The sequence below is a fragment of the Barbus barbus genome (genome assembly GCF_936440315.1).
Source record: "Barbus barbus genome assembly, chromosome: 10".
In the NCBI taxonomy this organism is placed as follows: domain Eukaryota; kingdom Metazoa; phylum Chordata; class Actinopteri; order Cypriniformes; family Cyprinidae; genus Barbus; species Barbus barbus.
Genome location: NC_136738.1, coordinates 968,163 through 995,998, shown reverse-complemented (window position 1 = coordinate 995,998; position 27,836 = coordinate 968,163). Strand labels below are relative to the sequence as shown.

General features: G+C 36.6%; 1 protein-coding gene across 1 annotated transcript in view; it reads left to right on the top strand.

Annotated features, from left to right (window-relative positions):
• LOC306876075 (thrombospondin type-1 domain-containing protein 7B-like) overlaps positions 1–27,836 on the top strand; it is a gene marked incomplete at both ends in the record, with an annotated part of 135,190 nt that overhangs the window by 59,775 nt on the left and 47,579 nt on the right. The window contains 6 exons of the mRNA XM_079426990.1: positions 763–954; positions 4,053–4,281; positions 9,721–9,836; positions 13,151–13,283; positions 16,222–16,325; positions 25,357–25,548. Coding sequence (XP_079283116.1) covers positions 763–954; positions 4,053–4,281; positions 9,721–9,836; positions 13,151–13,283; positions 16,222–16,325; positions 25,357–25,548 — 966 coding nt within the window. The remainder of the gene's footprint in view (positions 1–762; positions 955–4,052; positions 4,282–9,720; positions 9,837–13,150; positions 13,284–16,221; positions 16,326–25,356; positions 25,549–27,836) is intronic.

Here is a 27,836-nt window from a genome sequence, read left to right as displayed (position 1 = left end):
TGAAGTGACTCTGAGAGCAGTTTTGGAGATGTTGTTCATGTATTAATGTCCTCAAATAGATACATTGTGAAATAATAGTACAATTTATAATATGTGACCCTGGACCACAAAACCAGTCATAAGGGTCAATTTTTCTAAATTGAGATGTATACAACATCTGAAAGCTGAATAAATAATATTTCCACTGATGTATGGTTTGTTATGATAGGACAATATTTGTCTGAGATACAACTATTTGAAAATCTGGAATCTGAGGGAGCAAAAAAAATCTAAATATTGAGAAAATCTCCTTTAAAGTTGTTCAAATGAAGTTCTTAGCAATGCATATTACTAATCAAAAATTAAGTTATTATATATTTACAGTAGGATATTTACTAAATATCTTCATGGAACATGATCTTTACTTAATATCCTAATGATTTTTGGCAATCAATAAAAATCAATAATTTTGACCCATACAATGTATTGTTGGCTATTGCTACAAATATACCCCAGCGACTTAAGACTGCTTTTGTGCTCCAGCGTCACATATCTAGTTTGTATTTTAAGATATTTTAAAATGTAAAATCTATACACATTACACAATACACTGTACTGTACATTACAATATTGAATGTTAATAATGGCCAGTATAACTCTTTTTTCATTCTTCTCAGTCAAGAAATATGCACTTGCTTTGAAAAAACTACAATAACCTCTTCTATCTTTGAACACCGAGTAATGATGGTGACATTACAACTCGTGTCATGTTCCACTGAACAGGGCAGCTTGTTCCTGAGGAGCTCTGTGAAGATGAGCCGCCCCCTAAAGAGGTGTCCTGTGTGATGGCGTGTTCAGGTGACTGTGTGCTCAGCTCATGGTCTGATTGGTCCTCCTGCTCCCACAGCTGCTCCAGTAAAAGCACAGAGGGCAGACAAAGCCGCACACGGACCATATTAGGCTTACCGGGAGAAGGTCAGTTGACTTTCATCTTCCATAGAAATTGGATAATAATGTTTTTACAAATGTCTGAGCAATTCATTTGAATTAAAGGGATAGTTCACCCAAAAATGTAAATTTGATGTTTATCTGCTTACCCCCAGGGCATCCAAGATGTTGGTGACTTTGTTTCTTCATTAGAACACAAATGAAGATTCTTAACTCAAACCGTTGCAGTCTGTCAGTCATATAATGGCAGTCAATGGGACTCACGGCTTTGAGAGTCAAAAAAACATACACAGACAAAACCAAATTAAACCCTGCGGCTCGTGACGATACATTGAGGTCTAAAGACACGAAACGATCGGTCTGTGCAAGAAACTGAACAGTATTTAAACCTCTGATCCACCGCACGGCCCAACTGTCCTGAGCGCCTAATGGTTAGAGAGTCAGACTCGTAATCCAAAGGTTGCGGGTTCGAGTCCCCGGCCGGCAGGGATTGTAGGTGGGGGAGTGAATGTCCAGCGCTCTCTCCACCCTCAATACCACGACTGGGGTGCCCTTGAGCAAGGCACCGAACCCCCAACTGCTCCCCGGGCGCCGCAGCATAAATGGCTGCCCACTGCTCCGGGTGTGTGTTCACGGTGTGTGTGTGTGTTCACTGCTGTGTATGTGCACATTGGATGGGTTAAATGCAGAGCATGAATTCCGAGTATGGGTCACCATACTTGGCAGTATGTCACTTAACTAAATGGACCATTGACACTCCTAATTGAGATTGTAGATAGAGTGTTAATGGTCCATTTGAGAGATAGGTGGTGGTAATTCACTTAGCTCAGGACAGTTGGGCCGTGCGGTGGATCAGAGGTTTAAATACTGTTCAGTTTCTTGCACAGACCGATCGTTTCGTGTCTTTAGACCTCAATGTATCATCACGAGCCGCAGGGTTTAATTTGGTTTTGTCTGTGTATGTTTTTGCTCTCAAAGCCGTGAGTCCCATTGACTGCCATTATATAACTGACAGACTGCAACGGTTTGAGTTAAAAATCTTCGTTTGTGTTCTACTGAAGAAACAACGTCACCTACATCTTGGATGCCCTGGGGTATGCAGATAAACATCAAATTTACATTTTTGGGTGAACTATCCCTTTAAAGTGTGCAAACTCATAATGTGATGTGGTGTTGGAGTCTGGCCCGCATGTGTCATTTCATTCTCTCTGCACCTTCCTATCTATTACAATAAAAAAATGAAAAAAAAAATGAAAAAAACAAACAGATAACTTAATGCTGTGATATTGATTTGACAAGGGAAGTAATTTACTCTTAATATCACTCTGAGGGTGACATAACACCATTAATCAGTTTGTTTTTGTGAGCGGAGGAGCAATTTTGCATTCTGCATATTTGTTTCAGAGGAGCAGTGATAAAAATGTGTTCACAGGGTCTCATTTTTCTGTCTGCTTACGTACAGCTGTGGGCTTTTCCAATCACACACAGTCCTTCTGGAGTGACAGAAAGAGCTGTGTAATTAAGACTTAAATATACCTTAGTCTGGAGACTACTTCCGCCCCCTCTGCCGCCACACACATGAGTAACGGCTCTTACATACACTTCTCTCCATGCATCTGGAAAATGGGAATAAAGCCCCAGCCTCTACACACTACCGAGTGTCATTAATCAGACGAGCCCTTATTAATATTCAGCCGGTCTACGTTACACTCATAATGAGTCCCTGTGTTATGGAAAAAGGCTGAATGTCAATACAATGTCATTAGCTTCAAGGGCAGATGGTGTAGGAATTACTTTTAATTATAAAAAGTGCAGAAGTAATTTTGGAGGCTGATCCCGGAGAACTTGTCACAGGTGTTCTTGCATCACGTGTGGAATACACATTCAGAGTCAGGTGGAGTATGTTCAGTTGATTTCATGTACAAGAAAGTTTTGGTTCAATCTCTGGCTGATATAGATAAATACAGATATTTATTTTGATTGTATGGTTGATGGCAGATTCTGCACTATTTTGTGTGATTTAAAAGAAAAAGTCATCTTGCCATTGTCATCATGTCTTTCCAAACCTGTATGAATTTTCTTCTGCAGAACACACAAAAAATTATATTTTGAATATTGGTAACCAAATGGTTTTGGTGACCATTGACTTCAATTTTGTAGTAAAAAAAAAAAGAGTACTTTCTTATAGTGTTACAGGTTTGTAAAAACTTGAAGGTGAGTAATTGATGACAGAATTTTCATATTTGGGTGAACTACTCCTTTAAAATATGACTGTTTTCTCAGATAGTTCTTCATTGTTTGGATGAAGAGGTAAACTCAAGCCATTGGTTGAGCTGTTGTTGCTGTGTTGGGGAAGTTAAACTAAAGCAATATTTTGCTATAATATTAGTATATATTTAAACTTTAAATTCTTTATTCATTATGCATATAAACCATCAAGGATGATATTTTTTCTAAAAAAAATAAAAAAATAAACACCAGTGCTATTATTTATATAATATTATAGATTTTTATTAACATTTTCAATTTGCTTTTTTTTTATTTGTAAATATTTTTACATAGTTTATTTTTTATTTCAGTTTTAGTTTTTTATTTCAGTGTTAGTACTTAAACTTAATTCAGTTAGTTGCCAAGACAATATTTTAGATTCGTTGAAAGTTTTTCATCTAATATTTATATTTTATTTTATTTCAGCTTTATTTTACTTAACCTAAAAAAAAGTTTTTAATAGTTTTAATTATCATTATCTTTATAGCATTGCATTGAGTAGCCAGACAACGACACTGATTCTACCAGTGGCCTGTGTTTGAGCCAAGCACACTTTGTTTGTCTGATCAAATATATAAGATATTATTTATTTATTTTCATTTGATGCTGCTAGTGGTTCAGAAATTGCATCATTAACAGTTTTTAAATAATTTTTACATAGTTTATGTACCACGTAACAAAGCTCAGCCTCTTTCTGCTTTCATATACATACATGCCTTCACATGTCCCGGTAGATTTCTGTTTCATGAGTCTTTGTTTTTGCTCATGTAGCTCGTTAACATTTTATGGAGCATTAAAGCAAACTTAAGAGAGGCTTTTTCATCTGTAATGCAGTTAATGATCTTTCCCATTCCCAGCTAAGGCATGTCCAGCTGCTACTGCCCTGGAGGAGTGGAGAACTTGTAATGATCATTCATGCATCACATTCTACTGGGAAGCATCACCATGGGGACCATGCATCGAGGACTCCTCCATGAATCTAAATGGCACCAGCTACTGGAACGGAACGGCCACCTGTGCAGTCGGGGTGCAGATTCGGAAAGTGGTCTGCATGAAAATGGGCGTCGGGCCAGTGATTCCCAAAAGGTGCCTTATTTTTATGTATGAAATTTATAATCTGTGGATTTGTAGATTTCCACACTAAAGTGTTCACAGTGGCATTTTGTGGAGGTTAGATAATGAAAGCACATAGATTTTCCACCAATGCCCATAGCATGAAGCTGAAATGGTGTGTTTTACTAGTCTTTGGTGATTTGAGACAACAGAGCTTACCATACCTGTCAGATATGAATTGTGTATTGAATCTATTTGTTTGTAGTCTGAACAGCAAAAAAACCTGTCCTTTTGTGATTTTAAACCCGATTAAAACCAGATTTTGAAAATGAGCTTTATTCAGTACAGTGAAATCATATCTCATTTCGTTTTAAATCATTCGGGATCCGGTGTGACTGACATCACACACAATATAGTCATAGATGTAGGCTCTTTAGGCATTCACTATGTATGAATGATCAAATAAGGAATGGTTTTGGACACGCCATATGTATGAATGAGCAAAATGTGGTAATGCCTTTAATGTTAATGCTTTTTTGGTCAATATATAAACATGACAACAGCCTAACCAGCATCTTGTCAAATATATTCAAATACCTCATCAAATATATGCTGATGTAAATGTTCCTGAATCTGGGCTTTTTGCTTTATGGGATCATCCATTTTTATAGCTTCATCTTTAAAACATTGTCAGCATTTTCTCTCCCATGTAGATATTTTCAATTACATGAGTCATAATATTACATATATTTGGTCAATAATGAACTTCCCACATGGAAATATTTCCCTCTGCTAGCTTTTGTAAATATATGTACATTTACATTTGGTCATTTAGCAGACGATTGTATCCAAAGTGACTTACAAATGAGGACAATGGAAACGATCAAAATCAACAAAAGAGCAACGATATGCAAGTGCTATAACAAGTCTCAGTTAGCTTAATGCAGTACACACACAGCAAGGGTTTTTTCTAATTATATAATAAATAAAAAGAAAACAGAATAGAAAAATAATTTTTGTTTTTTTATAAGTCTAATAATGTTAATAACAATGTTAATAAAAAAATATATGCACATTTTTGATCAGAGCAGTAAGTAAAGCAGATATTATTAGACGATGCTTCTCTGGGATGCATCTGTGAACAGCAAAATAGGGAAGTAGAGTTTTGCGTATATTTGCTACGCAATTCTGAAATCCCTCTTTGATCGTTTTTCATTCAAACATCTTGACTCGAGCAGCAGAAGCTGAGATTGCTGGTGCTTGCTGCAGGTTCTTTTACACAGCATGAATAAAATGTACAGTAAGAAACTGTAAGCGGTTCTCAAGAGTTTCACATTTCTCTGACCTTTTCTCAAGAGAGGAGTGCTTGGTTTACTTGTGCTGAAACCGTATCTTGTACATTGAGTCTGTCAATATTCGCTCTCAGTCTTGTGATGTGAGTGACTCTGAATGCAGGCCTGACTGATTCTCTCTGTCTCCTGTATGAGAGGGGTGGAGGTGCATGTTGCCCCCTTGATAAATGCTTCCTGTGGGAGTGTTGTAATGGCACTTTGGGTAAGATCAAATGTTCTATTGCATTCCATGCAGAAAATATTGTGTTGTGCATCAGGAAAACGAACTCGTAAATAATGCAGCCGTTTATCCATTTCTTTCTTTTATATTAATGACACCAACATAAAAGTGAGTTTATGGGCTGGTGTATTTCACTGGTTATAGGTTTCAGCTTGACCTCGGTTCTGAGAGGGAAGCTGTCTGGAATCACACGCCAGTTTTTTCTCATATCAGTAAAACTCTCTAAATATACTTGGAACAAGATGCATTTACCTGAGAAGCAAAACTGCATACGATTTTAAGAGAAGCTCTGTTCAGAAAACACTGCAAAACACTGTTTGAAATAAAACTCACTTACAGCTGGAAACAAACAAGAAAAGCATTTTTTTGCAGTGAACCTGATGAGCTGCTTCACTATTTTTTATTTTATTTTATTTTATTTAAGCATGCATCAAAGAACATTTAGTATAGACTTTTTAAACAAATTCAAATTTTTATGTATTACACAGTTTTACTTATCAATTAAAGGTATTTTGTTTTTCCTGATATTTTTTTCCTGAGAAACAAGAATGATTTATTTATTTATTTTTGCAATATAAACCCTGTGTTGACTTCACAGCGGGAGAGCGTTTGTAAGAGTTTGAAAGGCATAGTGTGTGTTAAGGAGAAGGAGGTGTCAAATACTGCTGTGTTTACAAATGAATTGGTAATCTAGGCTTCTTTGCAGTCAGTAAAGGACAAATCACACTCTGGTTTATAGCGATCTGTTGACACACATACACACACCTGCTCTCACTCACAGATCTAATGCATAAATCACAGATGGATGTACTGTAGCATGCATGTGTTTGATGGAGTGAGTAAATTTATGTGTTTGTGTCACACACATATATCATGTATGTGCTGGAGGCAGCGAGAAGCGAGCATTGGTTATATAGCGTGCGTTCTGTCATCATGTGGAAGCAGCTGGTGTTTCATACGTAGGTGGAGAGCTATTTAAACACCCTGATATATGAAATGACCCAACATGGAGATGTTTGTTTATCTTAGACCGCTTCTTTATTAATACTCTTTTCCTGATATGCATGCATAAAGAGGAAAACAAACCAGGTTCTATATACATGATATCAGCCAGTTAACAATGTTAATAACAAGTACAGTTATATGGAACAGGAGTATTTATTTATTTTATTCATTTTGACCATTGAAATGTGGATGATGTTAGTTTAAGCTTTAAGATTTTTTTCCTGATCCTATTTCCCCCTCATTCCTCATCATTTCCTGTCTTCTCTCTCCACACTCTCTCCGCCTCCTCATCATTTCCTGCCATGTCTTTTAATAAATGGAATCCCTTTAATCCAAGGCCTTGGATGAATTATTGAATTTCTAAAACTACAGAAACAGCCATATGTTAAAAAATAGTGTAATTGTATTTAGTATTATTAATAATTGTAATAAGCGATTTACAATAATAATAATATTAATATAGTGAAAATATGTAATCTGTGCTTCTGCACTGGCAACAGCAAAATGATAAAACTGTAAAAATAATAATAATAATTTATTATTAAAAAATAATGATAATTTTTCCATTAATTATTTTTTACAACAGATAGGGTAATGAACCATGTGAATCGGGTGGTTTTGTTATTATAATTACTATATTAATATTGTTATTACTATTAAGCAGAAATGTGTAATTTCTGCACCACTTGTCTCTCAATGCAACAATGATTTTTGGAATTAATCTGACCAAATTTATGCCGTTGGTTGAGTCAGAGTTTCTGTGCTGGAATGAAAACAGAATCTCATTGTGTTTGTCATGTGACTTAATGCGTGCTTTTACAATGGCTACAAACTGGAGTATGGAGCACTCCATACTCACACTTTATTCATGCTTTGTTTCCGTCTAGAGGCAAAGACAGAGCCAACCTGTTGTCATCTCCTTTGTTCTGTCTTTCTTTCTACTGATTTCGTGCATTTATCCTCCACCTACTCTTTTGTTCCTTTCCTAAAGCTCTGTAGCATCATTGCCATTGGGTGATTGCCCTCTGTAATGACATTCTGCTCCACAGAGCACAAAAGTGAGAGAGAAGCAGATGATTCATGCCTCTGTTCTTTCTTGTCCCCTGCTTTGATGTGTCCTGTTTGCTGGTCTCCAAAGCTTGTAGTTGGTAGAGCCCTGCTGAGCTCTGCTGCCTCTCTTTAGAGCTGCTGCATGCTGGGAATTGAACCAAGCCTGGAAATGAAATGTTCAGAATCCAGCTCATTGGGTTGGACGTTCTCTATGGGGCAATATGCTCTCAAACAAAAGCATGCACATACTCATACTCATACTCACACTCACAAAGACACGTATGATACAGGCAGCAGGACATACACCCTGGTGCATATGTAAGGGATCACGCACAGTCATCCAGTCATTATCACAAAAAAATGGCTCTCGTTTCACCCAGAAGGGGTTTGTTTTGTGAATATGACCTCTTGCATGTGCATTATCCCTTATATAGTCACCAGGGAGAATGTTATTATCCCTTATGCGACATGCCTGTTTACCAAATAAGTCAGTGTGCATGAAATATTGATTTAAGTTATATTTCCGTTAAAATGTTAAAAGAACCTGATAGCACCGAGTTCTAGGAAAGGTATGAAACATGTATGCTGTTGTGAAAAAGTAAGTACACCCCATGGAAAGCAAATGTGGGGGTGTATTTATTTTCCCCCACAGAAGACAATTGAAATTTTGTTGTTATTATTGTTTAACAAATAACTATAAACTTTGACTTTTTTTTATTTCAGTTATGTTGCAGGATACCATTCAGAAAGTTTGAAGTCAGTAAGGATGCATTAAATAAAAAGTGAAAAAAAAAGACAGTTATAGCATTTATAATGTCACAAAAGGTTTCGATTTCCATTAAATGCTGTTATTTTGAACTGATCTAAAATATTAAGTAGCACAACTGTTTTCAACATTGATAATAAATGTTTCTTGAGAACCAAATAAACATTATATAATAATATCTGAAGGATCATGTGGCACTAAAGACTGGAGTAGTGGTGGTTGAAAAGTTTACATTACCATCAAAGGAATAAATTACATTTTAAAATGTATTAAAATAGAATATTTTTCAGTTATTTTAAATTGTGATAATATTTCACAATATTACTGTGTTTTGGCTCAAATAAGCAGCTTGGGTGAGCATAAGAGACTTTTATAAGAGACTTTTTTCAAAAACGTAATAAATAAATAAATTGTTACTATCCCTAAACTTTTGAATGGTACTGCATGGTCCTCATACTGTATATTTGGGGGAAAAAAATTAATTGGGTTTACTATTTTTTCACAGCATTGTTTGATGGAAATTGATTGACACATACATTACAGAATCATTACGCAAATAATATGAGCTTAGAACATTGATTGACCAATCAGAATCAAGAATGGTACAGAGCCGAATAATAAACACACTTTCCATTAGATGAGAGACTACAGTCTAGAGAGCAGTGTGGGCGTTCTCTCTTATCTCTCTCTCTTAAGAAATGTAAAAGCTCACATAACCTCTCGCTTCTTGTCACTCATACCAAAATAACTCACCTTTACCGTATACTCACTCAGATGCGATCAGCTGCAGCCTCTGCTGGTAAGACGCAATAAATATTACATCAACTTCCCCTACAGTGTGGTCATGATCTTCTGTTACTCAGATAGTGGCATTGTAACTGTGTTGTATCTGTACATGATAATGTCTGGGTTTGTGGGGTACAGTAAATCAAGCAGTACTTACAGTCAGCACAGATGATATCTGCACCCATGATAGAAGGTCAAGGACAGAGTGACTGTGGTGTGAATCAAGACAGCTTATCACTGATCGTGAAAAAAATATTCCTTCTCTCTGTTCTCCGTGTGTGTGTCTGTCATAGGTGTCCAGAATCTGCCCGACCAGACACCATTCAACCCTGTTTACTGCCCTGTAAGAAAGATTGCATTGTGACTCCTTTCAGTGAATGGACAGCCTGCCCTACCACATGCCTGCCAGGTATTGATACAAACTCTTCACACAACCTTTAGCTGTGACATTTCAGTGGTACCTCACTTATAAGGAGAGCTCACCTGAAAATAAAAAGTGTTTATTTACTCACAATCATGTCCTTCCAAAACAGCATGCTTTTGTTTTTTCCGTGGAGCACATAAGTAATTTTTTGGGACTTCGCTCTTACCATAAAACAATACTGTTGAAAAGTTTGGCCTTCCCCTTCTGCTGTCCTCCATAACAGACAAAGAGCTGTTCTGAGGTCCTGAAGCTCTGAGTTCTATCCACGTACTGTCGCAGTGCGCGTACAGGACAGAGCAAAGCTAGGGATGGGTCTGACTCCTCCAGGGGCAGAACTTGCAGGTTCACTACCTGGTCCCTGAAGGGAGTGGTAGGAGCCTTGGGCACATAGCCGGACTGGGGCCTCAGTGTTGCACTAGAGTCAGCCGGCCCAAACTCAAGGCACGATTCGTCGACCGAAAATGCCTGCAGGTCCCCCACCCTCTTGATCGAGGCCAACGCAATCAGCAGTAGGGTTTTCATAGAGATAAACTTCAACTCGACTGACTGCAAAGGCTCAAAGGGGGCAGTTTGTAGGGCTCTTAGCACCAATGCCAAATCCCAAGAGGGTAGGGAGGGAGGCCTAGGAGGATTTAACCTCCTGTGCTTCCCCACCGACCTCCCCTCTACGGGGTTGTGGTGAGCGGAAATAGCAGCAGCATAAACCTTAAGGGTGGAGGGGGACAGCCTACGCTCCAACCCTTGTTGCAAAAACAAAAGCACGGTTCTGATCGAACATCTCCGGGGGTCCTCATGGTGAGAGAAACACCATTCGACGAACAGGTTCCACTTCAGAGCATAGGCCCGTCTTGTGGACGGTGCACATGCTGAATTAGATGTGAAATTCAAAAGCCTGGTCTGACACCCCACACCCACTCTGACCGTCTCACAACACAGCCATCAACACCTTCCTCCTCCTTGCCCCCTACTGTTTCTCAGCCAATAAAACCCAAGCCCGCCATTCGCGGCCAACACAAGCTCGCCGGCAGAAAGTATGGCAAGCCCGCCGTCCGAGAATATGGCAAGCCCGCCTTCCGAGAGTATGTCAAGCCCGTCGGCAAAGAGTATGGCAGGCCCACCGGCACTTACTGCAGCGCTTCTGGATATGGCACTACCGATGGAGTTTGAAGCGCCCATTCTAACCCCAGAATCTCCCTCGCCTCAGCTGGTCCCGTCCAGTCCTTCGTCTCCTGAGTTCTCCAAGTCGGCCACCTCCACTCCTCGCAAGTGTCCTCCAGTGCCTGCTCCTCACAAGTACCCTCCAGTGCCTGCTCCTCGCAAGTGCCCTCCAGTGCCTGCGCCTTGCAAGTGCCCTCCAGTGCCTGCTTCTCGCAAGTGCCCTCTAGTGCCTGCTCCTCGCAAGTGCCCTCCATTGCCTGCTCCTGGCAAGTGTTCTTCTGCGTCTCCGCTGGTCCCGTCCAGCTCTCCTGCGTCTCCGCTGGTTCCGTCCAGCTCTCCTGCGCCTCCGCTGGTTCCGTCCAGCTCTCCTATGTCTCCGCTGGTTCCGTCCAGTCTGCGCTGCCTGAGCGCCCCAAAGAATACGCTCCTCCAGAGTGCCCCACAGAGCCCGCTCCTCCTCAATGGCTTCCAGAGGGGAACTTCCCCAAGAAAATGGGGGGGGGGGGCATATAATCACGGTCTGTGTGACCAGGCCAAGGGCCAAGGCCACGGAGCTCTCTGATCCGCCATGGCCGTCCAGGATCCCTGATCCACCATGGCCTCCCGAGTCTCCAGTCCCGCAATGGCCTCCAGAGTCTCTAGTCCCGCCATGGCCTCCCGAGTCTCCTGTCCCGCCATGGTCCCCCGAGTCTCCTGACCCGCCCTGGAGGCTTCCCTTGTCTCCTCCCTGTCCTGGCCCTGCTCCAGCCTCCAGGGCGGAACGCACCTTCCAGGAGGGGGGCGATATCTGTCACGGTTTTGTTTCTGCTTAGTTTCCTGTTTGCCCTTATTTGGTTTTGTTCCGGTTTTCCTCATCAGTTCCTTGTTAGTTTATCATTCTCATCACCTGTGTTGTATTAATTATCTTGTTTGCTCCTTTGTTCCCTGTTCTTTATAAATCCTCAGTTCTCCCTCTGTCTTTGTCTTGGATTAAATTTATCAATGTAAAGTGTGTTGATGCCGTTAATAAATACTCCTATTCGTCTACTCCTTCGTCGTGCGTTTTGCTGCAACCACTACACGTAACACTTAATGTGTGTGTATTTATATATACATAATAATTAAACAGTACACACACATATATTATGTAAACAAAAACTTTTATTTTGGATGAGATTAATCACGATTAGTCATTTGACAGCACTAAACAAAATGTTTTTTAAAAAGACTAGAAAAATAATTTAAGCAACTATGGCTGCCGAGCGAACTGCCTTTCTTTAAAAGGGACTTTGAATAAAAAAGTAATAAATAAACTACAGTTTATTGTGTTGCCCCATTACATTTACTGGTAAGTGTCTTTCTATAAATTAATTTTTGCATTAAAAAAAATGCTGTGGATGAACATTGCGTATATTGAACTAAGAATATTTGATTACATTTGATTGAAAACTACATTGCCTAATATTTTGACTCATACCAACTATCTCTTATCTAATCATTTCTTTCTTTTCCAAAGAGAAAAAGCATACTATTTACAGTTTGTTATTATAATCTAGAATTAATTACCTCCATGAGGACAGTGTGTTGATAATTAAAACAGGATTTACACTTTCACACACTCGAGACTGCTGGAATGTGATGTCTCGCACCTCTGCTGTAAACATGGTGAAAGCCAGACCAGCTCATTCTCAGGAGGGGCTTTTCTTGCCCACATAACAGGTTTATTACACTTTAATGAGACTATTAATTGACAATTACTTCCACTAAAGAAACCAGGAGTAAACAAGCATTTATTATGATTGAATCAAATGGTAACATTTGAAGAAATGTTTTAAATAATTGATATCCCCTCTGTAAAGGGGATATGTTTAATTTTAGTGTGCTTTACCCCGTTGGGTCTTCTGTTAATGAGAGCGCCTTTTTAATTGTGCTATTATCAGTCTTTTCATAATTAGCAATGTGTAATGAGCCTTACAATGTCTGTTAAATGAAGTCATTACATCAGCTTAGGATCCATACAGGGAACAGGAAGTGAACTCCACCAGAGAATCATATCATTACCTCTTATCTAAAGAGCTCTTTGAATTGGTAATCACTGTCAGAATACTAATAAAGTGAAAGATGGGTGAAAGTAATGCTTTCTTTGTGTGTGTACTGTGCAGTGAACAGCAGCATGCCCTCACAGTCAAGATACAGGTTCATCATCCAGCGGGCGGCCAATGGGGGTCAAGAGTGTCCAGATACTTTATATGAGGAGAGAGAATGTGAGGCTCTTCTGGTTTGTCCTGTTTACAGGTGAATAAACTGCAATTGCACTAGTGGTTTACTAACTTATCAGCTAGACTGATACAATGTTTGCGGTCCAGCCAGTTTTAGTTTTGTGGAGTTGATAGTATCAAAACACATTTTACAAATGCGCCCAGCAGTTCAGAATCGCATGCAATGAAATGCATGAATAAATATATTATATGCTGTTTTGTAAGCTTACAATACTATCCTCAAAATGCACAAGTCATACACTGTAGCTGTAATTTACTGCACAAGTAAATGCCAAGCTATTTGCGAGTGACTGTGATTTTGCAGTTGTAATAACTTATTAAATTGTTATACTGTCAAGTTTATTCACAAATAGAAGCTGGTTGATTTTTTTTTAACACAGTCATAGTTACAGCAAAGAGCATTTTGTTTCTGTCATTTTGCCCCATTTAAAATACAAAAACAAACAAACACTGTTGGCTCTGGAGCATTGTGTGACTCTTTCATGCTTTTACTCCATGCAAATAAACCTCAATCAATGTTTCTGAATGCATGAAAAGTCACAGGCCATTGTTGAATAAATGCAGTGCAGATGACATATACTAACATTCAAAAGTTTGTGCTCAGTACATTTTTTTTTTTTGCTTTTGAACAAAAACTTATTTAGCAAGGATGCATTAAATTGCTCAAAAATAATACTTACCTTATTACAAAATATTTATATTTTCGAATAAATAAGGTTCTTTTAAACTTTCTATGCATCAATAATTCCTGAAAGAAATGTATCTCACAAAAATACTAAACAGAGCTAAATTCAACATTTATAGTATGCCAAAATCAACCAAATCCACATATTTTCATCACAGGAATAAATTACTTTTTTACAGTATTTTAATTAAATAAATGCAGCCTTAAGACATTTAAACATTAAAAAAATGTACCAACTCCAAACTTTTGCATGTTAGTAAGGAATAATTGACGATGGGTCATTGCATTATTAGAACATAATGCACACCTGAGGTGGTGATGCGGCCATAACGCGATGTGGAGCCTCGAGTGTGCATTATTTTCCAATAATTCAATGGACTGGAGTCAGTTATTGTGCTTATACTACAGTTACCACACCTCATGACATAGTTCAGATGATTTCAAGATATTTGTCAGGTTTTTGTCCTTAAAGTGCCTCCATTGCATAATTCCAAAATGTCATTTTAGATCTGGTTACAAACAGAGGCTTGAGCAATTGATAGTACATAATACAACAAAATGTTGTGGCGAAAACATGGAAATAATTTGTCATTTTCATCTTGTTGTTTACTATATTTATTTGCCTGTTAAGTGTCGTTAAGTGTCTTTGTGGGTTTTGATTATTTTACCGTTGTAGGCTGTAAGGACCTTTAACATAACTGAAATCATTTGGCGAAGTGATCTGGACATGTAATGCGGTCAAAACCTGCCTGGAACTACTTTAGCCATGTGTTTCCCTGAAAATAATTGCACACCTTAGAACGTTCAGAAACCATTCAAGCAGATTCTAGCATTCGACAGCGCTGTAGTATAAATTACAATAATTTTAAACATAATTTTCTTCGTTCTTTTATGGGGATTTTTATGCATGCAGCTTGAATGATCTAATATTAAATACCCTCAAATTAATTTAGAACTTGCATGGAATATTTGCACTTTTAAACATGTGTTTGCAGTCAACTCGTGAATGTATTAGTTCATCTTAACCACTGACTGCTCTGATCTCTAGAAGTCGGCATCTGCCATTAAAATCACTTGTAATTAAAACTATTGACAAGAAAATGTTTAGTATGCTGAAACAAAGTCATTCATTTAATGCAGCACTTCATTATTACTGGTTTATAGGATTTATTCAACAGCCACATTTTTTTTTATTTGCAAGGCAAGACCTGGGTCACATGGAGTGAAAGTCATTTTCCTGTTATAGCCCCTGAATAGAAAGCCACTTAATTCCATGTGTCATAAAAGACTGGTTAACAATGGTTTAATTGTAACCAGAGTTCTATTGATACGCATTGCATTTATTCTGGAAGGTCTGCTTGCGTTTGTACATCTTTGTATTATTGTTTGTATTTTATTAGTGCTGTCAAACGATTAAAAGTTTTAGTTTGCATAATATATGTATGTGTACTGTGTATATCTATTATTTATATATAAAGACACACATACAGCATATATTTTGAAAATATTTACATGTATATATTCATATTCATATCAATTAAATCATATATAAATATATTTAATATACAAACATATATCTTTTTCTTAAATATAAACATGAATGTCTGTGTATTTATATATACATAATAAATGTACACAGTACACACACACACAAACGTTTATTTTGCATGCAATTAATCATTTGACAGCACTATATGTGATCCTGGTCCACAAAACCAGTCATAAAGGTACATTTTTCGAAATTGAGATTTATACATCAGCTGAAAGGTGAATAAATAATATTTTCATTGATGTATGGTTTGTTATGATCGGACAATATTTGTCTGAGATACAACTTTTTGAAAATCTGGGAAAAAAAAAAAAAATCTAAATATTGAGAAAATCTCCTTTAAAGTTGTTCAAATGAAGTTCTTAGCAATGCATATTACTAATCAGCAATTAAGTTTTGATATATTTACAGTAGGAAATTTACTAAATATCTTCACGGTACATGATTTTTACTTAATATCTAATATACTAATAAAAGAAAAATCAATAATTTTCACCCTTACAATGTATTTTTGGCTATTGCTACAAATATACCCCAGCGACTTAAGACTGCTTTTGTGCTCCAGGGACACATTTTATATATATATAAATAATTCCTAGTATATTTATAAGTGCCTGTCTTGGACTATAAAGATGCATTAAAAATGCATTTCCTGGAAGCAATGCTGGGGTTTCTTTTCTAAGATCAAACCATCACTATAAACCTTCATCTCTTTTTCAGATGGAAGACACACAGATGGCATCCCTGTACTCTGGTCCCAGATTCTGTCCAGCAGGGAATGACGGGAGCCAGTGAATCGTGTGGTAAAGGGTTGGAGATGAGAGGTAAGAGAAGTTTGTTTAAGAGTGGGTTCTCATGGTACACTAAATAGCCACCTGTTGTTTCTCTCCCTCTGATATATATGCATCACTGTGTGCGTATGGCTGTGTATATGGCTTTGAGCTCTGCTTTGTTCATTGGCACTGTACAGTGTGTGAAGTGTTAATGCAGCATGCTGCAACCCTGGTGTGATTATGACAGAATGGAAGTGAAAGCTGTTAAACATCACAGACAATGAAAGAGGAACAGTCTGCCTTTAGGGCACAGGTGACATGCTTTAAAAAAAAAAACACGTGAAGTCACATAACCATACTTTTTGATTCACAGGGCTGTTCTGTATGTGTTTTGTCTGTGATCTTTGCTGTAAAAAAGATTTTTTTCGAAGTTGCAAATAAAACAAAGATTATTTAAATTAGTGCTGGCAAACGATTAATCGTGATTAATCGCATCCAAAATAAAATATTTGATTTACATAATATGTGTGTGTACTGTGTACATTTATTATGTATATATAAATACACAGACATGCATGTATATATTTAAGAAAAATTTTGTATATTAAATATATTTATATATGATACAATTTATATGAATATAAATATATACATGCAAATACATGTAAATATTTTAAAAATATATGCTGTATGTGTGTGTCTTTATATATACATAATAAATATACACATTACACACACAAGTATAATATGTAAACAAAAACTTTTATTTTGGATGCGATTAATTGCAATTAATCGTTTGTCAGCACTAATGTTAATGTTGAAAATCCTATTCCAGTCTTATTCTGACATTTTTGTGCAAATGTCAGTATTGTTCCAGAAATTAATTGGATTAATTCAGAAATGTTGAAACCTCTTCAGTAACACTTTATTTTAAGGTCCAATTCTCGCCAATAGCAAGCCACTATGACTTTTGTCTCAATAAACTCCTAATTTGCTGCTTATTAATAGTTAGTAAGGTAGTTGTCAAGTTTATGTGTTGAGTAGGATTAGGGATGTAGAATATGGTCTAAGTACTAATAAACAGTCAATATGTTAATAATAAGCATGCTAATAAGCAACAACTTAATAGTGAGAATTGTTCCTATAGTGTCACCACCTATTCAAATAATACTTATAATAAAATAAATATAATAGATACTTTAATTCATTGGTTGTTGATGAACATAAGTGCATAACATAACACTTCACCGGTCATTAGTTCTATTTCCATTCAAATCATTAAAATACTATGAATTTTTGATTTATATGAAAATATTTATATTCCTATTTTAATGTACGTTAAATATTATATTTGAAAATGACGTATTGTAGTTATTATAAAACGTTAATGTAAAAGAGTATGATAATTCAAAATTGGAAGATAAATATTATCTTCAATAATATTCAAACGTTACGTATTTTTCACAGAAACCTTGAATTTATTGAGATCGAATTAAACTAAATGATTGTATCCAGAAGTTATTACATTTAGACACAATGTAGTATGACATTTTACTGACCTTCCCCGGTTTATCAGAATATCATATTGGTACAATGGAAGAAAGCTGACATTTCTGTGCCGAGTCAAAGGTCAGTATTATTCCAGATATTGAGTGAATTCATTAAAATTAATGAGGCCATTCATTAGAAAGAATAAGTGTGTGTAAATGTTAGATTCAAATAGCCAGCAGTAAGTGTCTGCTGTGGTACGAGAGACCCCACAGCAAGGTTAAGATACGGATTACATGAAGATGGACTGCAGCGAGCTCTTGCCTGTGTGCAGATTGAATTTCATGGTTTATTTAAACCAGCACTTGACATACTGTTGACCTCCCTTTGGATCTCACCGCATGAGGGCATAAATTAAAGTAAACAATAAATCTCGGCTAATTTACGAATGTTAGTTCCTGCTTTTTTTTCCACAAGACCTAACAGCGAGTACCACCAATAAGCTCTTGTTTTAGTCTAGTGATTAAAAATTACGCAGGCTGTTTATGTACCCGAATGATTTATTGTTGTATTTTAGGCAAGCATCCCTGGCTGGTGTAATTTGATTATGCTTGGCGTACTCAGGTGTAGTGGTGGCTTGAGACAGGCACGCAGACGCTCACCGCCACACAGATGCAAATGAGCCAGCAGCAGAGTCCTGCTGTGTTCGAGAACACTTGCCCTATCAGCATCCTCCAAAATAAATAACAGGGCTAGAAGGCAAAGCAGTAAATTACACTAACTGAACCAGAACGATAGACACCTCTGTAACGTGAACCTCACACGTATTGTGCTTCCGCAGACAGATTTACAGCCAGAAGTCATTAGTTTTCAGTGAGAGAGGAAAATGTGAGGTGAGATGAGGGACTGCGTCTGTTGGTGATCACGTGAGCGCCGCTGTCGCCTCTTATTGGTAGTCTGGTCTGATCTCATTAATATTCACATATAATGTTTACATGCACGGTTTTGTGCGTTTTGTGCACATATGCTATAACCTACAGTAGGGATGTATTGACAGCATCTATAATATATGCACAGCTTTAGAAACAAATAAATTGTATTCATCCTTTATATTACTTATATTAGAAATGTTTTTGAATAGTTAGATTTTACCATTACTTTTGGGACCCATTAACCCTGTTGTTACCCTAAACCTATCCACCATATAAAAAAGTAACGGGCAAATAAATGCAACATTGACAATATTTGTTTATTTATGTTTTACAATATGCTTTTATATGCATGCACTACTCTTCAAAAGTTTGGGGTCAGTAAGTTTATACTAATCTGTTTTATTTTATTCAAAATGCAGGAAAATGTATAATATTGTGAAATATTATTACAATTGAAAATAATTGTTTCATATTTTAATGTATTTAAAAATATATATGATTTACTTCTGAGATGCTTCTGGAATACTCCAGCATTCATTGTCAAATGACTATTTATAATAGTAATTTACAATTGTATTTAATCTTACTTTTAATCAATTTTATGAATTATAAATAAAAGTATTAATTTAGTTAAAAATCGCATTGACCCTAAACCTTTGAATGGTTGTGTATGAAGCAAAATGAAGAAAGTTAGGCTAAATACAGCATCAGAAATCACACAGAATATTATAATCTCAACTATGTTAAATGATGACACTGAGCATATGTAATTACTAAATACAATCAATCCAACTTAATAATTGCATGAAGTCAATATTCTGTGAACCCAAAAGGATGCATATAATGCATTTGTAAGCATGTACTTAAGGTGATTCATATGACTGAAGTTTTCTTGATCCACACTTTACATATAATTACCTATGATCACTAGTGAACTCACACTGGAGGGTGGCATGTCACTGCTTGTTTGTTATAAAGTTAAACTCTACTCACCTTTGTCCCACTGCCAGCAGTCTCTGTCATTCATATCGCCTCAAATCACCAGCTCTCATTGAAAATGTATGACTGAATTTCAGTGTAGGCAGCAGCGCTCACACTGACAGCGCTTAACACTGTGGAGGTCACCAAGTCAGCATAGAGTTGGTTTCTATGTGTTCTTGCACAATGAACCCCCTATTAGCAACCAACAGTACAACGAACACACCATAGTCATAGTCCACAAAATCTGCACATGCACATGGGTTGTATTATTACATTATAGCATGTCAGTGACTGGAGAATTCTTGGATTTGCTGTGGATTAGCTGACAGAAATTTGCATCACTTTCGGGGTACATAAAGTACTTTTAGGGGCAATTTTTTTCTGCCGGTGTTTGACGCTTTCTTGTTTCACACTTTGCTTGTACTTTTTTTTCTCTTATTTTGGACATTTTGAATTGAGCAATTCTTTGGTGCCCACCAAATCATGTTAATCATGTTATGAATCATGTTAAATCATTATTTAAGAAGGCACATATGTGATCCTGCAGCACAAAAGCAGTCATAAGTAGCACAGGTATATTTGTAGCAAAATCATGTTCTGTGAAAATATTTTGTAAATTTCCTACCATAAATATATCAAAACTTCATTTTTTATTAGTATTATGCATTGCTAAGGACTTTTTTTTAAAGGCGGACAACTTTAAAGGTGATTTTCTCAATATTTCGATTTTTTTTTTGCACCCTCAGATTCCAGATTTTCAAATAGTTGTATCTCAGCCAGATATTGTCCGATCATAACAAACCATACATCAATGGAAAGATTATGTATTGAGCTTTCAGATGTTGTATAAATATCAATTTAAAAAAATTGTCACTTAAGACAGTTTTTTTGGTCCAGGCTCACATATATTGATTATACCACAAATACTAAACTCCATCTCACATTATGGATCATGTCTCAGTTAATCAGTTCCCATTATTATGGGGTGGCTGTGAGAGTGTGATGGTGTTGTGAAGAGCTTCAGTAGTCATTTAATTGGGCTTAGATTCCCACATATCAAGACCTTCATTTTAGGAGCACATGAAAGGGTTACTCTAATGAAAAGAGTCGTTTTCGGGAGGGGGGGGGGCTCGGCCTGTGCACTCGGCCTGTGCCGTTAATGAGTACTGAGGAGCTTAGCTGGCAAGTCTGACGGAGTCTTTTTAAGGGCCAAAAAAAGTTATCTGTCGTGTCCTTTTGAGTTGTCAGCAAACATTGTCACCTTTGTAAGTGACTGCATTATTAAGTTGATCCCTGTCATGAGCCGAGATAAGAATAAAATGTTAACAATAGGGAGAGGAGATAAATTGAAAGAGAGTGGTATAGGGCTGGAGGAGAGAGGGGAAATAATTGTGCTAAAAATGGGCAGCCTGCGCGCTCCAATCAAATGTCACTACTGTCAACCTTTCTGTCTCTGGGGCACTGCGGCAACTGGGAACAAGTGCGAGGAAGAAAAGGAAGCTAGTAGACACAGAGTAGGAGGGAGAAACTGATGTCTACCCTGGGAGGCATATCCAATTCTAAAGAGTAAAAAAAGATAAATTTCTCTTCTCAAAACTTTCATTGAACATTTGAATCTGAAGTGCAAAATGCTCTGAATCAATATTCAATCCTGTGCACAATGCCATTTTTGGTACATAATATGCTGCACAGTTCTCTTGATTCTGATGAGTCGCATCATTCAGTATTTTAGTATAATGACCACTAATCGCTTTATTATAATATGATGATTTGAACTCAAATGAGTATTTAATGTTATGGGATTGGTAAGATTTAAAAAAACAATTAAATGTTTTTTGAAAGAAGTCTCTTTAATGCTCACCAATAATGCATTTACGTGATCACAAATACAGTAAAACAGTTATATTGTGAATATTATTAACTATGTTCATGTGTTTTAAAATGTAATTGATTCATGTGATGGCAAAGCTGAATTTTCAGCAGCTATTAATTTACTCCAGTCTTCAGTGTCACATGATCATTCAGAAATTATTTGGTTCTCAATAATCATTTCTATTTATTATCGATGTTGAAAACAGTTGTGCTGCTTAATATTATTGTAGAGAACAGCATTTATTTGAAATATTAATATTTTGTATTTTTACAAATGTCTTAATTGTCACTTTTGAAAGCACCCTGGCTGAATAAAAGTATTATATATATATATATATATATATATATATATATATATATATATAATAAATAAAATAAAATATCTGACCCCAAACCTTCAAATGGCAGAGTATTTGTTTATTATGATCTGTTTAAATATTTAATAATCAGCCATACAGTAAGATTGATTTAGCAGTAATCATGCATATACAGTAGAGCTAACAAACTGTGGGCGACTGTGAAAATACTGATAAAATGCCTTTGCAATCATAATCTGAATATGTAATTTTTATGACTGTAGAAACAAAAGCAAACTATGATGTTTTATTAAAACACCATCCTACGTCTATATATCATCTCCACCCACGATACTCTGAAGTGGAGAGGGCAAGCACTTTGGTCAGAGAACAAAAATTGAAATTCAAATAGGAATCAATAAGATGTGTTAAAGGCATATGTGTACATGTATGCCTCTTCAAAGACATCAGAGGGTCACTTTCTGAGATAACAGCATCACGTTGCCCTGGGGAGGGTGGCGTTCATGTGGAATGTGACTCAAATGTGATTTTGGCTCTTAAAGTGGCACTTCAGCATGCACAGGGTCTTTGTTCTACAGTCTAATCTCAATATTGATCCCTCTCTTCTGTGTTCGGAGGCTGCCTGGCACAAATCTGCAAGGGTTGGAATTTTATTTCCTACAGATCTGAATCAATACATTAATAATTATCAGTGTGGCACATGCAGTTGAGAGTGAACACCTACTAAAAACTGGCCAAAAAAACAAACAAATCCTGGGCATGGAGGCTCACTGTTGCTGAAATAACTTGAAGAAATGTATGTGTGTGCAATAAAGTGCAAATGGGAATTTTTATTTTATTTCTTTAGTTACTCTTTTTGAAGTGAGAGGGTAAAAGAAATGAAAGTCTGTATTTTTTGCTTTGCTTTTTTTGTTTATTTTTCTTACACTGGCAAAAAGTTGTGTAGAGGACTGTTGTTCAGTCATGGTATCAGACAGTGAAATATGGTGCTTTAAAGAAACTATGACACGTGTCCAAAAAACATAATATTGAAAGGCACAGAAAGCAAATAACACTTTCTAATAAAATAACTAAAGGGGCATGGTTAGCTGCTTGCGCGCGGTAGCCTGTTACATTACAGTACATAAGATTTCACTTACCACATAAACAGAGTAAGGAGAGATGACTGAGGATGATGGAGAATGATTTACAGATCCTCAGCACCACTGACAAGCATCTGATCGTGTAAAATGTGTGGTAAGTACTGCCACTCTATAGTATGACGCTAGAGTATGTGCTATCGTGAATCTCGAAAGTGAAAGTGAAAAGCGATCGTGCATTTGAAAACAGTTTTAGTGCCCCACATATTAATAATTCCCTGATGCCCGCATTTTACATACAGTATAATTACCCGACGATATAACTGCAAGAGGAAGTATTGAAATATATATTTTCCTCCCTGTGTTTCCTTCCTGTGAGCTACTGAAATGAGCTGCACTGTGAAACAGCCAATCAGAGCAGAGCTCAACATTGAGCCGCACCGTGAAACAGCCAATCAGAGCAGAGCTCATTATTATCCATGACCCTTCCAAATAAACCAATAACAGACCGTTTCATTCTGAGGAGAAATCCTAGGGTTGTAAATTTTTGCCCTTACCTAAGCCACATACCTTCTATGTAGATATCAGAGAGCAATTTAAAATATTGTATCAATGCATTCTATGGCACCTTTAAATGATTGTAATATATATATATAAATATAATAATATAATAGTTGCTAATAAATGCTACCACACTCAGCCAGAAGCTTTTTTGCCAGAAGCTCATCCAGCTATAGACTGACATACAGGTCTTCCTGCTTAGAAATATAAAGTTTTAATTAGAAGAAAGAAACTTTTATAATGAGCCCAAGAGCATGAGAAATTTTAACAATGTACCATTACGAGAGGTGAGAAATGTAAATTTGGCAGTTTAGTGACACCGTTTACCTTATCTTAATTTAGTCTACATCTGTCCACCTCGTTCCTTTAATCTTTCAGGATGTAGTGTTGTTATCCTCATTTTGCAGGTTTAAGGTACAAAAATATTTGTGATTCCAGGACAACTGTTTTCACAGTATGTTAGTAACTACATCTCTGTATCAGTAGGTACTGTACGGGTGATTTGATTCATTTGGAGTAGAACTTCTAGTTAATTGAAGATCAATGTGTAATAAATCTTGTTCATTTTAAGAAGTAAATGCTTTTATTTAGCAGGGATGCATTAAATCAAATCATTGATCAAAAGGGACAGTAAAACATTTTTACAAAATTTATTTAAAATAAATGCTATTCTTCTAAACTTTCTATTCATCAAATAATCCTGAAAACGTTTCACTGTTTTCACATTAAATTACATTTCACATTCACATTAAAACATTCAGCAGCACAGCTATTTTTAATATTAATAAGCAGAAAATCAGCATATTAGAATGACTTCTGAAGGATCATGTGACACGGAAGACTGGAGAAATTATGCTGAAAATTCAGCTGCGCATCACAGAAATAAATTACATTTTAAAATATTTTCAAATAGAAAAGTTATCTTAAAGTGTAAAGAATATTTCACAATATATATATATTTTTTTTCACCATATTTTTGATCTAATAAATGAAGCCTTGTTGATCATAAGATTGTTTCCAACCCCAAACTTTTGAACCATCGTGTATAAAAACATGTGGCCACCTATCAGTGGAGTTATATATGTTAATGCAGTTGCTTGGCAATGTAAATACTCTACATACATACTACTCTATATACATAATTCAAATAATGTAATTATAATTATATATATATATATATATATATATATTTTTTTTTTTACATCTACAGCATTTTTTACATGCTCAACCAATACTAAGACCTGCCATTTAGTCTGAAAAGTTTCCTTCAAGTGCCTTCCTTACAGCTATGTGTTAACTGTGCTCCCATGAAAAGCCTCAGCTGAGTGCAAGCGAGCCATGCTGTGGAGGACTGTGTCAAAACATGTCATCATGTAAGGCAGAGTGGCAAATTTAAGTCCGTGAGCGAACAGTCCTCGGCACATTCTCTGCTGTCTGAAAGGAACACATCGTCTTGTGGGTGGAATGGATGCGGTGTGCTGAAAAGGTAACAGGCGGCTTCACATTTGCCAAGCATATCATTTATCTTCTCTCAGTGGCACCGATGCAGAGAAGGACTATTTCCATGGGAGAGGATCTGAAATCAGAGCAGTAGAAGAAAGAGTTAAGGGGAAAAGTTAATGGCTTTTAGTGTCCATACCGTGCACGGTTCGGCTGCGAATACATTTCCATAAATCTGCATCCACGTTAATGCCCGAGGAATGGTTATGTTACCTATTTTCTGTCCATAAATTAGGCTGATTGGATTGGTGTTGACTGAAGTGTAGAATGACTTACAGTGTAAGCTATGTTTTAAGTAAGCATCAGTAACTGCAAATGAGCTGTTGTATTAAAGATGTGTTTGTCTTCTCAGGAGTGAGCTGTGTGGATGAGTATGATGAGATGGCAGCCGTGTCAGAGTGTCTCCGGTGGGCCGGGCCGATGCCGTCACGCTTCAGGAGCTGCTGGGTGCCATGCAGGGACGACTGCACCTTCAGTTCCTGGTCGAAATTCTCTGAATGCTCTGGCTGTGGGAGCCGACGTACCCGTAAACGCACACTAACAGGTGAGATCCATTGAATAAACTAAAAAAGTGATTCACAAAGTTGTGAAAATGTAACATGTATTATAACAGCACCACACCTTATGTGCTAATTACACTAATGGGAAAAGGCTATGAGACTGGTAAACAAAGGGTTTGTGCATTAACCATTATATTCTTTAGCAAGCTACGTAACTCCTGGTTGATCCAAGAGGCTGTAACTTTAACTAGAACTAGTTCTCTTTTGCGGCTTATTTTACTTGAACGGTCAAATGCACACAAAAGTGTCTTGGTGAGAATTCATATAAACACAATCAGATATATTCTAAGTATATGTAAACAGTCCAAAATGGATATATATCAATATATTGGATCCATGCACGAGGTCTTAAAGTGACAGTAGCCTAATATACCTAATATAACTCTCTTGTAATATTATGGAGAAACAAATAAACTTTTTTTTTTTAAACAAATAAACTAACAGTGCAGATAGAAAGAAATACATTGCATGCTCTAGTGAGACACTTATAGCATATTTATACTTTACTATTTGTGAATTACTTTATTTATTTCCTCTTTTTTTACTTACAAGTTTATTTAATTTATATTTTTTTAAATGTAGAAATATGTGTTTGTATAAATAAAATAGGTGAAAATGTACAAAATAATGTAGAAAAAATAAATACATGAATAAGAAGGAATAGTATACATTTATAGTATAGATTAGTTTGTCTCACTGGAAAATACTGGATAATATTTTTAATATTAATACATCTGATCCTGAGTAACACGTTTTAAGTGAACTGGTTGTACAATGATACATATTTGATTCTGTTTATTTTTCTTAAATATACAAATATATAAAGAAGTAAAAATTCTTTAAATGATCCTGTAGGTACTGTATATATGTGTCGATGTGCTCTGGCATGTTTTATCAAATAGTTGTCACTTCCCTCAGGAAATATAAGAGCAAGCTTAATTATGTTAATTTCTTACAGTCAGCAGGATGTTTGTTTGGTGTTTAGAATGGAAAAGTCACACAACAAAACAAATACTGCGACAGTGAATAAGCTAAATCCTTATACCGTAGCAAGTCGATAAGCTTGTTTATATCCTGACAAGGTCGGGTACAAATTAGTGGCGTATTTGTGAAATCCTTTGAGAGCTAGTGCCAAGATGTACAATGGATTCTGGAGTGTCACAATTGTAGTATCACTCGAGGAATATCATTTTAACAAAGGGAGTAAGCAGACAGACAAGTCAGCTTTAGTATATTCCTTAGCTGAACATAATCAGCTAAAGCTAGAAAAAAAAGGTCTTGGAAGAGTAAGTCATTTAAAGTGAACTTTGAGTTCATTGCTCTAGTCAGTACCATTGTGGAGAATTGACATTAATTATTTCAGTAACTATCCTCCTCTTCTTTCCTTTAGCATTACTGCACCTACACAGCATATTTTGACAGTCCTGTCTATCATCAGAGATCAGAGACCTGCTGTGAACTGCTCTACAGGCAGATTTGGAGCTGTCTGTTGGAGAATTACTGCAGTGCTTTCTCCTTTAGTTAGTTTGTTCGCATACAAATCATGATTGGCTCTCATTAAGATCCTGCGTGTCTCACAATGTGATGTATTCACTGTGTCAGATAAACTTTCAAAGGCTTTCTTCACCTCATACTTTTAGGAAATCCCACATCAAAGGCGATCACAAGCTAAAATGTCAGATTTCAACCTAGAAATTCTAGAGCATCAAAAAAACAGAAATGAAGCCTTAAAAAAAATTGCAAGCTAAGTTTGTGCTTCTTGCTTAATTGAATCCAGCAGGTGTTGTTGGTTTCTGGAGGTGTCATCAATAATGAATCGGTACTGTGGAAAAGTGTGTGTGTGTGTTTTATATACATATGCATATACTCTCACTCATGCAGTGAAAGGAGAGAGCAGATTGTCAGTGAGGCTGCAGTGTACCGACAGAGATGTCACACCGTTAGAGCTGTTTTCTATCACTGACCGCCTCTGCACACCAAAAACAGATGGAGGCTGGCAAACACTTCTCAGGAAACTTCTGGACAGTGAGAATGTGATTTTCTCTTTGCCTCTACCTCCATCTCTGTGTCCATCTCACACTCTCTCTGTGTACTGTATATAGAGCCTCCTCCTGATAGACGGATACTGACAATTAGAAAGTTTATAAGGAAGTCAAAGAAACATTTACGCAACAGATTTGTTTAAACCATGTGATTCGTTCAGAAATAAAACAAGTGACTGTTTATGAGTGAGTCGTTGAATTATTTGTTCAACCAATTTATTCATAAACAT